The sequence below is a fragment of the Cervus canadensis genome, chromosome 1 (genome assembly GCF_019320065.1).
Source record: "Cervus canadensis isolate Bull #8, Minnesota chromosome 1, ASM1932006v1, whole genome shotgun sequence".
In the NCBI taxonomy this organism is placed as follows: domain Eukaryota; kingdom Metazoa; phylum Chordata; class Mammalia; order Artiodactyla; family Cervidae; genus Cervus; species Cervus canadensis.
In genome coordinates, this window is record NC_057386.1 from 86,684,491 (window position 1) to 86,699,820 (window position 15,330).

Sequence of the window (15,330 nt, forward strand, 5' to 3'; positions counted from 1 at the left end):
ATCCTATTTAATGGAACTACCAGACTGAAAAGCTGTGTTTTTAATGGTCGTCTTTGTCCTATAAAATTAAACACATATTACTTATTTATAAAATTATTATTTGTGATCCTTTCAAATGCCGCAGACATCTAGGAAGCATAAATCATTTCCTACCTTCTTCCAAAGAAAGCCACTCAACCCCCCACCCCATTATTTTTAGATAAATCATGGGGACTGGAATTCTCTCTAGGGAATGACAGTTCTTTGGGAAAGACCGCTAGTTTGTATCTGCTCTGTTGAATAAGATTGGAGTGAAATGAATAAAATTGCTTTAAACTACCTCTTCATATTTTTAAATTTGGTGTTTCTTTCAAAGAATAGGCCAATAAGACTAAAATTTTGTTGCCTCCACCCCATTTTAATAGATGCCATTCCCCTCAGCTTCCTGACTACACATGGAAGTTGTACTTAAAAACATTGTTTAGAAATGTCTTTATTTTACCTTTAAAGGTGTTTCATAGTTTAAATAATGAATCCTATGTTGGAAATTCTAGCTCTTAAATAATTTTTTCCTTAAAAATTCCTTTCATTCAAAATTCCAAATTTTTTTGTTTGACCTGTTTCCTCCTCCCCTGGAAACTTGCAGGGTCATCCACTCCACTGCCGCCATAATTAATATTCTAAAACAACACAGTGTGTCTTGTTTAGTAAGAATTATTTTTCATTCATTTTACAGGGGACATCTCAATATAGAAATGATATTCTTCAGTTTGGGGAAATTTTTCGGGGATTTTTTGTTGTTGTTGAATACTTTTATTCTTTTTTATAATTTTTTTCTCAAAACATAGTATCAGCTGGATATTGAATCTAATGGATTGATTCCCTAATTTTCATATTTTTTCTGTCCCATATTCCATTTGTTCATTTATTTTCTCCTTTCTTGGGTGCTTCCCTGGTGGCTCAGCTGGTAAAGAATCCACCTGCAATGTGGGAGACCTGGGTTTGATCCCTGGGTTGGGAAGATCCCCTGGAGAAGGGAATGGCTACCCACTCCAGTATTTTGGCCAGGAAAATGTCATGGACTGTATAGTCCATGGGGTGACAATTGGAGGTTTCTTTAAATTTTCTTCTAGTTAACCATTTGTTGAATATTTTATTTAGCTATTATAATTTTTTTAAAGAGCCATTTCTTACCCTTTGAATGTTTCTTTTTCTATAGTATCTTAGTACTGATAAATGTTACATTGTCTCTTTATTAAGTATTTTTAAATATTGTTTAAGATTTTATTCTGCCATCTGCATTGTCTCTGCTTTCTCGAACATTTGTTTTTTTCTGTATGCCTGTCTGTCTTCCTTCAAAGGTTTGGTGATTCTTTCTATCCATTGATATTTAAAAGTAAGATACTGGAGTGCTTGCTTCACCATCACATATACTAAAAACTGGAACATACAGAGAAAATTAGCATGGCCCATACACAAAACCATGAGACATATCTTATTTTTAAAAACCAAACTCATAGATACAAAGAATAGATTGGTGGTTGCCAGAGTCAAGGAGAAGGGGGTGGCAGAAATAGGTGAAGGTAATCAAAAGGTATGTACTTCCTATTATAAAAAAAATGAGTCATGGGGATGTAATATACAGCATGGTGACTATAGTTAATAATACTGTATTGTATATTTGAAAGTTGCTAAGAGAATAGATCTTAAAAGTTGTCATCACAAGAAAAAAATATCAATTGTATACATGGTGATAGATATGAGTTTGACTTATTGTGGTTATTTCAAAATATATGCAGATACTGAAGTATTATGTTTTATACCTGAAACTAATATATAATTGTCCCTCAGTGTCCACTGGGTTTTGGGTTCAGGACCCCTGTGGATACCAAAATCCATAGATGTTCAAATCTCTTATAAAATAGTTGCAGTGTTTGTATATAACTATGCACATCCTCCTGTATACTCTAAATCATCTCTAGATTACCTACAAATACAATATAAATACTATGTAAATAGTTGACAATGCATAGCAAATTTAAGTTTTACTTTTTGGAGGTTTTTTGGATTTTTTAGAAGTATTTTTGATTTGTGATTGGTTAATCTGTGATGTGGAAAACACAGATATGGGGGGTTGACTGTAATGTTGTATGTCGGTTATATCTCAGTTATTTTTTCCAAAAAGTAAGACACCAGAAAGTAGATAGGTAAGTAGGTATGTATAAGTGGTCTTGTAGTCTGGCAGTATTATGTTGAGTTAGTGAGCTATCGTTGGACAGTCCTCAGATACCAGAACCTGAGGGTGCTCTCTCTCGGCCTAGTTTCTCCAAAGTTTAAAGTAGGGTCCATCACCCTTTTGATGTGGGCTGGGAATTGAAGCACACAAACCTGAGTGTGTCCTAAAACTGAAGAGTCGGGGGCAGAGGGGAGTGATAATGTTCAGTATGCAAACTTTCATTTGGTACCCTGAATTTTAGTATTAACCAACTTAACTTGAAATGACAGCCTCTTGCTGTATAGTTATGGACCTGTGAGTTGAATCAGTATACTTTTAAGTGGAAGTTTCTATTTGGCAGTATAGTATAGTTTTTAGGAACACTGACTCTGGGCCCAAACTGACTGGATTCAAACTCCAGCTTCATCAGTAACTAGATCAATAATGTTGGGCAGGCTGCTTACCCTCTTTGTACTTCAGTTTATCTATCTATAAAATAAATACAATGTTTTAACCTACCCCATTTAGTTTATATAGTATAAACTAAAGAGGGAACTTGACCCAATTTTAGTAAGCTGAAAGAAAAGATTCATGTAAGATTTGGCTGCAGAGCATGTAGAAGTGCTATATGAGAATAATAACAACAGTAATACATCTTTTATGTTATAAAATTATGGAAACCTTTAAATTCTGAGGCTGATGATCTGAACGTACTATCCTGTAACTCCACTATAATCAAATTAATATGATTTGGGCATCAAATAGACAAATAGATTACTGAATCATGACAATCCATTAGTAAGTCATATTTGCATATTTTAGGTATGATAAGGGATTATTTCAGTTCATCAGTTGCTAAAGGTACTCATACGGCTGCCTCTCAATCTGGAAGAAAGTTAAATTGGACTCCTGTCTCATAGCACATTCAGAAGTAACTTCCAGATTAATTAAAGATTTACAGGTAAAAGTGTTAAGGCATAACTTTTTTTGAAGAAATTTAGGCTCTTATATTAACAGTCTCTTGATAAGGGAGATCATCTTTAAAAAACACTGAAACCCCAAATGTTGGGAAAAAAAAATAGTCAAATTTAGTTATATTAAAGTGAGCATTTTTAGTGTAATAAAGATTTCTGAAATAGAGTCAATAGGTAACAACAAAAAACTAGATTTGGGAAAAAGTATTTGCAGCATATAGAACGAACTGAAGGTTAAATATCTTAATATTCGAAAACTTCTTATAAAGGAATAAGCAAAGTAAATAAGCCATCAGAAAAAAAAAAAAATGGGCAAAGGATATGAAGAAGGAATTCAAAGAAGACAATTCACTTAGCTAACAAACTTTAAAAATGCTTAAACTCTCCAGGAATTCGGGAGATACAAATTAACAGTGAGGAGAAGTTAATCCATCAGACCAGGAAAGAAAAGAGCTTCTGGTTATATTGGTTGAGGAGATTTTTATAAGGCATTATTGAATATTAAAAAGCAAGTGCAGAGAAGGGTGTATACCATGATCTTAGTTTTTATAACAGGAAAAATTATTTTTTAAAACCTATGGATAGATGTGTATATACTGTGTATGCATATTTATGTGTATGTGTGTATATAAAAATCATATATATGATTTTATGAACATGGAAAAAATATTAAAATAGATGCATTATTTTAACATGGGTTACCCAGATAGAGCATAAGGAAAGGAGCCAAGGAAAAAGCTAAAAGAAAAATGGACCATATAAACAGAATAACTTATTCTTTATGGATTTGCTTTATAACACTGTCATGTGACTATTAAGACGGTATGCATTAGTGTGGGTAGAAAAGTGTACAAAGTGTAATGCAATCAGAGTGAGAATATCTAGGATCATCTAAGCCCCCATTATTCATATGACCATAATTACATGTTTAAGCTCCCTGGGTCTGTTTGTTATTCTTTTAAATGGAAATATTTGAAACCTACTTTATAGAATTTTATGTGAATTAAATGAGAAAATACATGTGAACATAACTGAAATAATGCTTATCCTGTAATAGATGCTCTGAAAATCTCCTGTCTCCCTCTTCCTTTTTAAAAATTTTTAACTTTCTCAATGTGACTTAATTTTTAGATTATCTGTGGCAATTAATGAAGCCACCCAATTAAGAGCAGAACGAACACATCTGGAGAAACAGACCAGAGCGTTACAAGCAAAGTGCAGTGAATTAGAAGCTGAGAAATACGAAGCAATTGTAAGAGCCAGAAACAGCATGCAACTCCTAGAAGACGCTAACCTTCAAAGAAATAAGGTAAGAAAATTAGTAAACAAGTTTATTAAATAATAAATATATAATAAATAGAGCAATGGAATGCTGAACATTCCTCCATGGGAATCAGTAACTACAGAAATAACCCATGAAAATGAAATTGCTACACTCACTATTAGTAGACATACTGCTTCCTTATTGTTAAGACTTAACATCATAAAATATGATAGTGTCAGCCCTCTCCTAAAACTTTGATATCAGACTTTTTTATATCTCCATCCTTGTGTAACTAATCTTCATCCCTGTAGTCTCATTCTTAAAAAAAAAAGATCTTTTGAAGCAATTTACTAGTATGTATACTCCCATGTTTTGTTCACTTGAATAAGATGAATCTTATTAATCTTTATTTCCTCTTCATTACCTCTGTAATTAATAGAGCAGAAGCTTAATTGACAGGAAGTAAATTTAGTTATGAAGATTTAACTGGAGGCTTCGTGTCACTGTTCTTTTTTTTTTTAACCCTCTCACAATTGTGATTACTGTGTTATCACATATCATATCTTTTGTCTTTTACCACTTTCATTTAAAGATATTTAGTTTATAGAAGTCACAATTTGTTTTTAATGTCTCTGGCTCCCTTACTTAGAGATCATTAAATTATTATTTCATTGAAGTAACATTTATTGAATACCTAGGACATGAATAGTACTCCACTGAGAAGTATGCAGAATACAAAGGAAATACTTTGTGACTGTTTTCTTTCTTACATGATAGAGGGTTTTCCAAGAGAACTGTTAAAAACAAAACAAGCTGTAAATTGCATCTTAAGAAGTTACTAGGAAATAAAAAAGAAATAATTATCCAAATCTAAACTGTAGGAATGCTAAGGTGCTTTTTATGTCTTTCAGATAATATTCCTTTCTGTGACCAGAATTCAGTTCAGTTCAGTCACTCAATAGTACCTGACTCTTTACAACCCCATGGACTGTATCATGCCAGGCTTCCCTGTCCATCATCAGCTCCCAGAGCTTGCTCAAACTCATGTTCGTCAAGTCAGTGATACCATCCAACCATCTCATCCTCTGTGCTCCCCTTCTCTTTCTGCCTCCAGTCTTCCCCAGCATCAGGGTCTTTTCCAGTGAGTCGGTTCTTCGCATCAGGTGGCCAAAGTATTGGAGTTTCAGCTTCAGCATCAGTCCTTCCAATGAATATTCAGGACTGATTTCCTTGAGGATGGACTGGTTGGATCTCCTTGCAGTCCAAGGGACTCTCGAGAGTCTTCTCCAACACCACAGTTCAAAAGCATCAATTCTTCAGTGCTCAGCTTTCTTTATGGTCCAACTCTCACATCCATACGTGACTAGTGGAAAAACCATAGCTTTGATTAGACGGACCTTTGTCGGCAAAGTAATGTCTCTGCTTTTTAATATGCTGTCTAGGTTGATTAAAGCTTTTCTTCCAAGGGGCAAGCATCTTTTAATTTCATGGCTGTAGTCACCATCTGCAGTGATTTTGGAGCCCAAGAATATAGTCTGTCACTGTTTCCATGTTTCCCATCTTTTTGCCCTGAAGTGATGGAACTGGATGCCATGATCTTAGTTTTTTGAATGTTGAGTTTTCAGCCAGTTTTTCACTCTCCTCTTTCATTTTCAAGAGGCTCTTTAATTCTCTTCACTTTCTACCATAAGGGTGGTGTCCTCTGCATATCTGAGGTTATTGATATTTCTCCGTGCAGTCTTGATTCCAGGTTTTGCTTCATCCAGCCTGGCATTTTGCATGATGTTCTCTACACATAAGTTTAATAAGTAGGGTGACAATATACAGCCTTGACGTACTCCTTTCCCAGTTTGGAACCAGTCCATTGGTTTTGTCACTGCCTCTTGTACAGTGTCACGAACCTCCATCCATAGTTCATCAGTCACTCTATCAGATCTAATCCTTTGAATCTATTTGTCACTTCCACTGTATAATTGTCAAGGATTTGTCATACCTGAATGGTCTAGTGTTTTTCCCTACTTTCTTCAATTTAAGTCTGAATTTTGCAATAAGGAGTTCATGATCTGAGCCACAGTCAGCTCCTGGTCTTGTTTTTGCTGACTGTATAGAGCTTCTCCATCTTCAGCTGCAAAGAATATAATCAATCTGATTTTGGTTATCAACCATCTGCTGATGTCAATGTGTAGAGTTATATCTTGTGTTGTTGGGAGAGGGTGTTTGCTATGACCAGTGTGTTCTCTTGTCAAAACTCTATTGGCCTTTGCCCTGCCTCATTTGTATATTCCAAGGCCTGTTACTCCAGATTATCTATTGACTTCCTGCTTTTGCATTCCAGTGCGCTATGATGAAAAGGACATCTTTTTTTGGTGTTAGTTCTAGAAAATCTTGTATATCTTTATAGAACTGGTCAGCTTCAGCTTCTTCAGCATCAGTGGTTGGGCATAGTTTTGGATTTCTGTGATGTTGAATGGTTTGCCTTGGAAACAAGCAGAGATCATTCTGTGATTTTTGAGACTGCACCCAAGCACTATATTCTGGACTCTTATATTGACTTATGAGAGTTACTCCATTTCTTCTTAAGGGATTCTTGCCCACAGTAGTAGATATAGTGGTCATCTGAATTCATCAGTAGTCATCAATGAATGGTGATCTGAATACTGTCTATTAGAACTAGGATGAAAGGCACAAAATACATAATATTCTTGGAAATTCCTCCAAACACCTAAGTTAACTAGAAAAATTAAGAGCATGGCAAAATTATTTATCTTCTCTGAAGTGTTCTTAACATCAGATCATAAAGATGATCATTTTGTGTGGAGCACAATGGACAGAGGAGGTAGTAGTGATACTCAGTGCTTGTCCCTTAAATTTTCTCAACCAGGTCTCAAGTCTACAAATTGGACTTGAGTCACAAATTTCATGTTTATGTCTGTAGTGTGTATTAAGTTCCCTCTTGACTCACTGCTTAACTACCAGAGAGTCCCCACCTTCAGTTGCTTGTTCCAAGAAGTCAAGAGTTCTTTGAACCAGTCATACAAACAGGCATGAAAGACAGCTTTAGCATAGTTTTCTTATGAAACTTCCCATTTCCTATTGTCCCATTCTCCCTGACAAGGTTGTTATATCAGAATAGCTATTACTTCTCACTAGCTTACCTATATAAGTGGGAGGAAATTTATTAAAACAAAGCAAAAAAAAGAGATAGGAATGTGTATGGTATCTTTGGAAGATAGTGGGGTCAGAACAGAGAACCACTAGTAAGTAATGATATTTAATTAAAAAAAAATGACTCAAACCTAAAATTTTAGGAGTTCCAGGCTTGTTGGTCCTTTATTGGACCGGAACCTGGTGGTCCGGAGTCGACGATGAGAGAGTGAAAGAAGGAAAGAGGCTAATATTCCCTGGGTTACGCAGCCGGCTTTCACGCTCCAGGGAATCAGCTGAAAGAAAGAAAGAAAGAAAGACACGGGGACCCAAGCTCTGGTGGAGCAAAGGTGCTTTGTTGAATTCTGTAAGAGTATATATGCCAGTAGCTTCTTTAGATAAAGATCAAGAGACCAGACTTTACAAGTTTACCCAGGAAGCAAGAAGCAATAGAGGCCATAAGGCCAAGAAGCAATCCATATGAAAAGAGGGTTGTAAATAGTTACTATTCACAATATGGAAAAACTAACGAAGGAAATGCCTGGATTCCTCAGCCCCAGGAAAGGCGTGCCTCTCCTCTTAATTCCTGAATATTCAGGAATTAATAAGGACCAGAGCAGTCCTGACAGATCCACAACAGCACACAGGAAACCTCCTGTTAAATGCTTCCTGACGCAGGCTCAGGAAGGTATTTGAACTAGAGATATAAACTTGGGACTTGTCAGCATATAAATGATATTTAAAACCATGAGTTTGGATTAGATCACCAAGAGATGGATTTGAATAGAGAAAAGGACCAAGAACTAAGTCTTGGGTAGTCCATTAATAGAGAGGTTCAAGGGAAGAGGAAGAAACAGCAATGTAGACTAAAAAGGAATAATCAGTGAGTTAAGAGGAAAACCAATATTATGATATGCTAAAAGCAAAGTAAAGAAAGTAAAACAAGGAAAAGAAAATTCATTATCTCAAGAAGTGCTTGACAGATCACATAACATAATTACTCAGAGGTGACTCTTGAGTTAGCAGTGTAGAGATGATGGTGAAAGCCTGATTAGGGTGAACATAAGAGAAAGTTTTGGAAATGAGCAAGTGCAGACTTTAGAAAAGTTTTGTTCCACAAGAAAGCAAAGAAATGGGGTGTGACTGACAGCAGAACTAGGCTTATAATGATTGGTTGGTTAGAAATATCATTGAGATGAAGTGGGTGGAGTGATGGAGGTGATGGAGGTATGAGGTGACAAGTGGCATAATTTGAATAAAACCAAATTGTGGAAAGGAATGGAATAATAAATAAATAATAGGAAAGCCTAAGAGGTTTCTCCAAGAATATAACATTTAAATTTGATTACTTAAATTTGATAAATTTTACATAGGGAATAAAGAAGAAGGAAAATTCAAACATAATTCTAAATTTCCATCGGTAGGGATCAGAAGAGTGATGGTACTGACTGAAATAAATATCAAAGGAGAATAATGATTTCTTAGTGAGGACAAGATCAGGTGAGGAAGTTAGAGGAAATAAGTATCATTCATAACTTAGACAAGATCTCCAACTGGAGATGTCTCAGAAGTTTCAAATAAGATGTATGCTTTCAAGAAAGTGATTAGTGGACAGGTTTTTACCCACTTATTATATAATCTTAATAATGATGTGGTCTGTAATAACATCAAATTATTTTCTGAAGGCTCTGCTTGAGGATAAGCAAAAACAAGAAGAAATAGAGAAAATGAAAGAAACAGTTTCTCAGATTGTGCAAGATGCTGCCGTAAGAACCAAGAAGGTGGTAAGGAGTTTTAATTATATTTAAATTCAAAATTTTACAGAATTTCACAGCTTAAGACTAGAGACTACCTGAGTGTTTGCCTTATGGACCTAGGTAAGTAACTATCAACTGGTTGTATCAGCTGTACTAAATTTCACATAAAGATCATCTCATGATGGTAGCCCTAACATTAGAGCTGGACTGAAATAGAGGTAGCGGATAGGGTAAATGGGAAGGAGAGAGATTTAGACTAGGAATATAGTGAAGATTAACTCACCTTAAGTATAAAGTCAGGAAGAAGGATCAAAAAGAACCTTGAGATACATAAGAAGCAAAAGAAGAAAACCTTGTATTATGTGCAGTATCTTAGAACAAGAGTACTAGAGAAGTCTGCTTTACTCTCTTATTTCATTGGTAATGAAGCTTAAACCCATGAGAGGTTATTGATTCACTCAAAGTTGTATACTAATTAAAGCCAGAACTTAGACTCATACTTTCTTCTTGCTGTACTGAGCCCAGGGCTCTTCAATCACATCATGCTGATACCGTACAGTTTGTGAATTGTGTTATTGTTTACAATTCCATTATCAAAACTATATCTTATATTTTTGTGTTAAAAGTAATGAGTTGCTCCTTGGTTTGAATTCTGAGCCTTATGAAAGGTAAAACTGCCTTAGAGGGACTTCTGTGGTGGTCCAGTGGCCGAGACTCTGCACTCCCAATGCAGGGGGCCTGGGTTTGACCCCTGGTCTGGGAACTGGATCCCACATGCCACAAAGAAGACCCAGAGGAACCAAATAAATAAATACAAAAAATTTTAAAGAATAAGCTATCTTGGAAATATAACTTTGCCTACATATGAAGAAATAGGGAAGACATAATATTTGTCTTTTCCTCTGTTATGAATATGAGTTAATTCATAAGTGGTGAGGGTGAAGTTAAAAAACTTAAAGTGAGTTTAGGAGTAAGAAACCACAAAAACCCATTTTAAAGATGAAAAAACTGAAAAACAGAGTAGTTAGCTAACTTTTTTAGGGTTCCACCTCTGGGAAGTAGCATAACTGAGATGCAAATGAGCTCAACTCAATAGCTAGGAGAAATTCTTTATAATTCATTTTGTACTTTTTTATTTTTAGAAATTTCCAAATCCATGAAAATGAAAGAATTGTACAATGAACACTTATTTCTCTCTCACCCAGAAAACTTTTAGTGTCTTGCTGTCTGTTCCATGTCTCTTTATGTTCCATACACACTCTTTCCTTTTGCCACAGATTCAGATATAAGCTTCAGGCCTCATGATACTGCATCTTGACATCTGTTTCCCCACACAAAGGGCATCTTGTTACACAACCACAGCAGTATTACCATATCTTTAAAAAAAATCAGTATTATTTCAGTCAGATTTCTCTAGAATATTCTTTAAAGCTGTTTAGCTTTTAAAGTTCAGGGTCCAGTCCATGTTTATGCACCACTGTATTTGACTGCCATGTCTCTCTGCCTGCATGCATGAACAGTTGTGTCCGACTGTTTGTGACCCCATAAACTGTAGCCCTCAAGGCTCCTCTGTCCATGGGATTATCCAGACAGGAAAACTGAAGTGGGTTTCCATTTCCTCCTCCACGGATCTTCCTGATTCTGGGATTGAACTTGTGTCCCCTGCAGCTCTTGCATCGGTGGGCACGTTCTTTGCCACTGACCCACTTAGGAAGCCTACCATGTCTGTGTTCTTCTTAAGTCATGTCTGACTTTTTGAGACCCCACAGACTGCAAGCACACTGGGCTTCCCTGTCCTTCACTGTCTCCCGGAATTTGCTCACATTCATGTCCATTGAGTCGGTGATGCCATCCAACTGTCTCGTCCTCTGTCACCCCCTTTTCTGCCCTCAGTCTTTCCCAGTGTCAGGATCTTTTCCAGCAAGTCGGCTCTTCGCATCAGGTGGTCAAAGTATTGGAGTTTCAGCTTCAGCATCAGTCCTTCCAGTATTCAGGGAATATTTTTTTCCTTTAGGATTGACTGGTTTGATCTCTTTGCAGCCCAAGGGACTCTCAAGAGTCTTCTCCAGCACCGCAGTTCGAAAGCATGAACTGTTAAGCGTTCAGCTTTCTTTTTTTTTTTTTTTTTTTTTTTTTGCTTTCAGCCTTCTTTATGGTCCAACTCTCACACCTGTACATGAGTACTGGAAAAACCATAGCTTTGACTCTTTGTTGGCAAAGTGAAGTCTCTGCTTTTAATATGCTGTCTAGGTTGGTCATGGCTTTCTTTACAAGGAGCAAGCATCTTTTACTTTCATGACTGCAGCCACCTATCCTCAGTGATTTTGGAGCCCAAGATAGGAAAATCTATCCCTATTTCCACTTTTTCTCCACAGTCAGAGCCTTTAGCGTAGTCAGTGAAGCAGAAGTAGATGTTTTTCCAGAATTCCCTTGCTTTCTCTATGATCCATTGGACTTTGGTAGTTTGATCTCCAGTTCATCTGCCTTTTCTAAACCCAGGTTGTACATCTGCAGGTTCTCAGTTCATGTACTGCTGAAGCCTCGCTTGAAGATTCTGAGTGTAACCTTGTGAGCATGTGAACGGAGTGCAGCTGGGCAGTAGTTTGAACATTCTTTGGCATTGCAGGGAAAACTGACCTTTTTCCAGCTCTGTGGTCACTGCTGTTTTCCCAGTTTGCTGACATATTGAGTTCAGTGCTTTAACAACATCATCTTTTAGGATTTGAAGTAGCTTAACTGGAATTCTATCACCTCCAATAGCTTAGTTCATGCTTCCTAAGGCCCAGTTGACTTTACACTCCAGGATGTCTGGCTGTAGGTGAGTGCCCATACCATCATGGTTATCTGGATCATTAAGACTTTTTTGGTATAGTTCTTCTGTGTATTCTTCACCTCTTCTTAATCTCTAAATCTGCTTCTGTGAGATGCTTACTGTTTCTGTCCTTTATTGTGCCCATCTTTGCATGAAATGTTCATTTTGTATCTCTGATTTTCTTGAAGAGATCTCTAGTCTTTCCCATTCTATTGTTTTCCTCCATTTCTTTGCATTGTTCATTTAACAAGTCTTTCTTATCTCTCCTTGCTCTTCACTGGAATTCTGCATTCAGTTGGGTATATCTTTCTCTTTCTCTCTTGCTTTTTGCTTCTCTTTCCTCAGCTATTTGTAAGCCTCCTCAGACAACCACTTTGCCTTCTTGCATTTATTTTTCTTTGGAGTGGTTTTGGTCACTGCCTGCTGTACTGTGTTGCAGACCTCCAACCATAGTTCTTCGGGCACTTCGTCTATGAGATCTAAACCCTTGAATCTATTCATCATGTCTACTACAAAATCATAAGGGATTTTATTTAGGTCATACCTGAATGGCTAGTGGTTTTCCCTTTTCTTCCATTTAAGCCTGAATTTTGCAATAAAGTTCCTGATCTTAGCCACAGTCAGCTCTCTGTTTTGCTTTTGCTGACCATATAGAGCTTCTCCATCTTCAACTGCAAAGAATATAATCAATCTGATTTTGATATTGACCACCTGGTGATGTCCATATGTAGAATCATCTTTTGTATTGCTAGAAAAGGGTGAGAGTCCGTCTTCTATTAAGCCAGAGACATGAAGGAAATTTGCATAAATGTAATATAATACCACTTTTCTAAATATTTTTTTAGTTTTTGGAAAATATACATATTTGCAAAGAAGTATATTTTTTTATGTTAACCTGTGACAACTTTAGTTACTTTCACTCATAAGGGATTAATAAGTAGATATTTTGAAATTTTGTTTTCCTTTCTAATATGGTAAATTTTAATAGAGAACTCATTATAAAAACAAAAATCTTTGTTTTTATAGTATACAAGAATCTTAAGACAGGAAATTTAATGATCACTGTCCTTTAGGATTTATCATCTTGTTCGTTTACTTTCAGTGTCATGATAAATTCTTGACTCTTCAGTACACTATGTGTTTATCCTTTATGCCTTAAAAATTTTAATTTTATTTTTAATCAGAATTAGTATTATACATGTTTTTATTAGATGTTAATTATTTTTATTGTAGACTTAATTCATAAGTATCTTACTTTACAGATTATAAACACAAGAAAACAATATAATGTACAGATTTCTCAACTAACAGAAGAACTTTCAGCCCTTCAAATGGTATGTTAAAAAACTATGTTGACATTTTCTTCTGAATATTGCTTATTTTAAAGGTCAAGATCACATTACATTATTGAGCATCCATTTATTCAGAAAATAGTTATTAATGCAGGGACTGAGATAGATGCTAGGAAAAGAATAAAAATCAAGATAAACATACTGCCTGCAATCTTGGAACTTATGGTCTGGTAAGAAAGATGGATGACATTTATCACGTTTTACTATGATTACCTTTTTTGGACAAAGAATGCACAGGGTGCTGCTGAAGCATCCAGGTACAGTTGCTGCCATGTGCTGGGTTCATCTGAGAGGTCAGAATAAAGAAAGTATACATAGCAGTGGGAAGGAAGAAAGACAGTCTTCCAAAAAGAAATGAGTACTGGGGGATGGGTAAGCAAAGAAGGAAGAGGAAAGAGTACTTGTGTGACTCAAGGTGGGATTAAATATATAAATTTAACTTGAAGATTTGATGAAGTGGAATTTAATAACTTTGCTCACAGGGGCATAAAAGTAAAACAGTTTCCAGAGATTAGAAAGATTATCATTTCCAGTTTTGCAAACTCATCTTTTCTGAATCTCTATGTCATTTTTAATCTTTCTTGCAAAATTTATCAGTGAATTATGTCTTGTAATAAGTGTAAGACATTACGTATGCCTTCTTTCCTATCTCCTTGTCTTCCTTCTTGCTCCCTGCCTCCCATTCTTTGTCTTTCTCCATGAAAGTCTTATCTTTCCAAGTAGCTTGTAAGTACTTCAGAGTAGCAAAGTCTTATGCTTTACTTTATTTTCTCCATTACTTAATACAGTATTTTGCACAATATATTTTCAATAAAGTTACTGACTAATTGATATTTAAACACTTCTAAAAGAATGATCATATTTTTCTGCATTCCAGTCTAGGGTTATTTAATAGATGTAAATTCTGGAGGGACAGGAACATTATTTCTTTCTATTTAGAAATAGATACTATATAAAGTCTGCAGAGATTTTAAAAATAATTGATAGCTATGTAACAATCAGAGCTATATAAACTCACTTTAGAGTAAAAAAGAATTATAATTTCAATGTGTCATAAGATTTATTCTTAGGATTTATAGTAAAACATTCATAACTTATAACAAAGTGGATTTTTCTAAAGATATTAAATATTATCTAATGTCATATTGGTTTGGTGAAAAAAAAACTGTACTAACTGGAGTTTTTTAAAATATTAAACACTTAGAGGTATGCTTGAAGTACGACACGTTCAACTACTTTAAAAAGCACATTTTCTCAGGAAACTCAGACTGGAGTTTGAGGCATAATAACCTGATGCTGACTTCTGGTTTCTATTCTTCATTACCAGTTTTACCCTTTATGCTATAAAGATGAAGTTAGGGAAGGAAGTTACCATACTTTAGCTAACCTAACCTAAGTTATGCTTGCAGGAAGGAGAAAACCTTATTTTAGGATATTGTGCAGATTTTTTGGATAGGCATCACTGACTCCATATAAATGAGTTTGAGCAAGCTCTGGGAGTTGGTGATGGACAGGGAAGCCAGGCATGCTTCAGTCCATGGGGTTGCAAAGAGTTATATGCAACAGAACTAAGCTGAAGAAAAAACCAGAGCCAGTTTTATGTCAAGCCATGTACCCCCTTTGAAGAGCAATGTAACAGAGTTTCTCTCGAAATACTCAATGTTTTACTTCTGCCAAGTAGCAGAGGTTTTTGTTAATCTATAGCAAATGAGGGAGAGGATTGGTTATAAATTCACAAATTCATACAAGTAAAATGAGAAATTCATTATATTTTTTAGATCCATGATCATGGCCTATATGATAATCAGTGTGATATTGATTCTTAATATTTGT

At 35.6% G+C, this 15,330-nt stretch overlaps 1 protein-coding gene and 1 pseudogene across 3 annotated transcripts in view; both read left to right on the plus strand.

Annotated features, from left to right (window-relative positions):
- The window catches only part of SCLT1 (sodium channel and clathrin linker 1), a 223,806-nt gene that overhangs the window by 113,971 nt on the left and 94,505 nt on the right, over nucleotides 1-15,330 (plus strand). The window contains exons 12-14 of one of the 3 annotated variants that reach the window (XM_043486393.1): nucleotides 4,300-4,477; nucleotides 9,262-9,357; nucleotides 13,408-13,479. In XM_043486393.1, coding sequence (XP_043342328.1) covers nucleotides 4,300-4,477; nucleotides 9,262-9,357; nucleotides 13,408-13,479 — 346 coding nt within the window. Of the gene's footprint in view, nucleotides 1-4,299; nucleotides 4,478-9,261; nucleotides 9,361-13,407; nucleotides 13,480-15,330 lie in introns of all 3 variants that reach the window. The other 2 variants (XM_043486392.1, XM_043486394.1) reach the window with 2 other exon arrangements.
- On the plus strand, nucleotides 1,389-1,482 carry LOC122425385 (annotated as a pseudogene).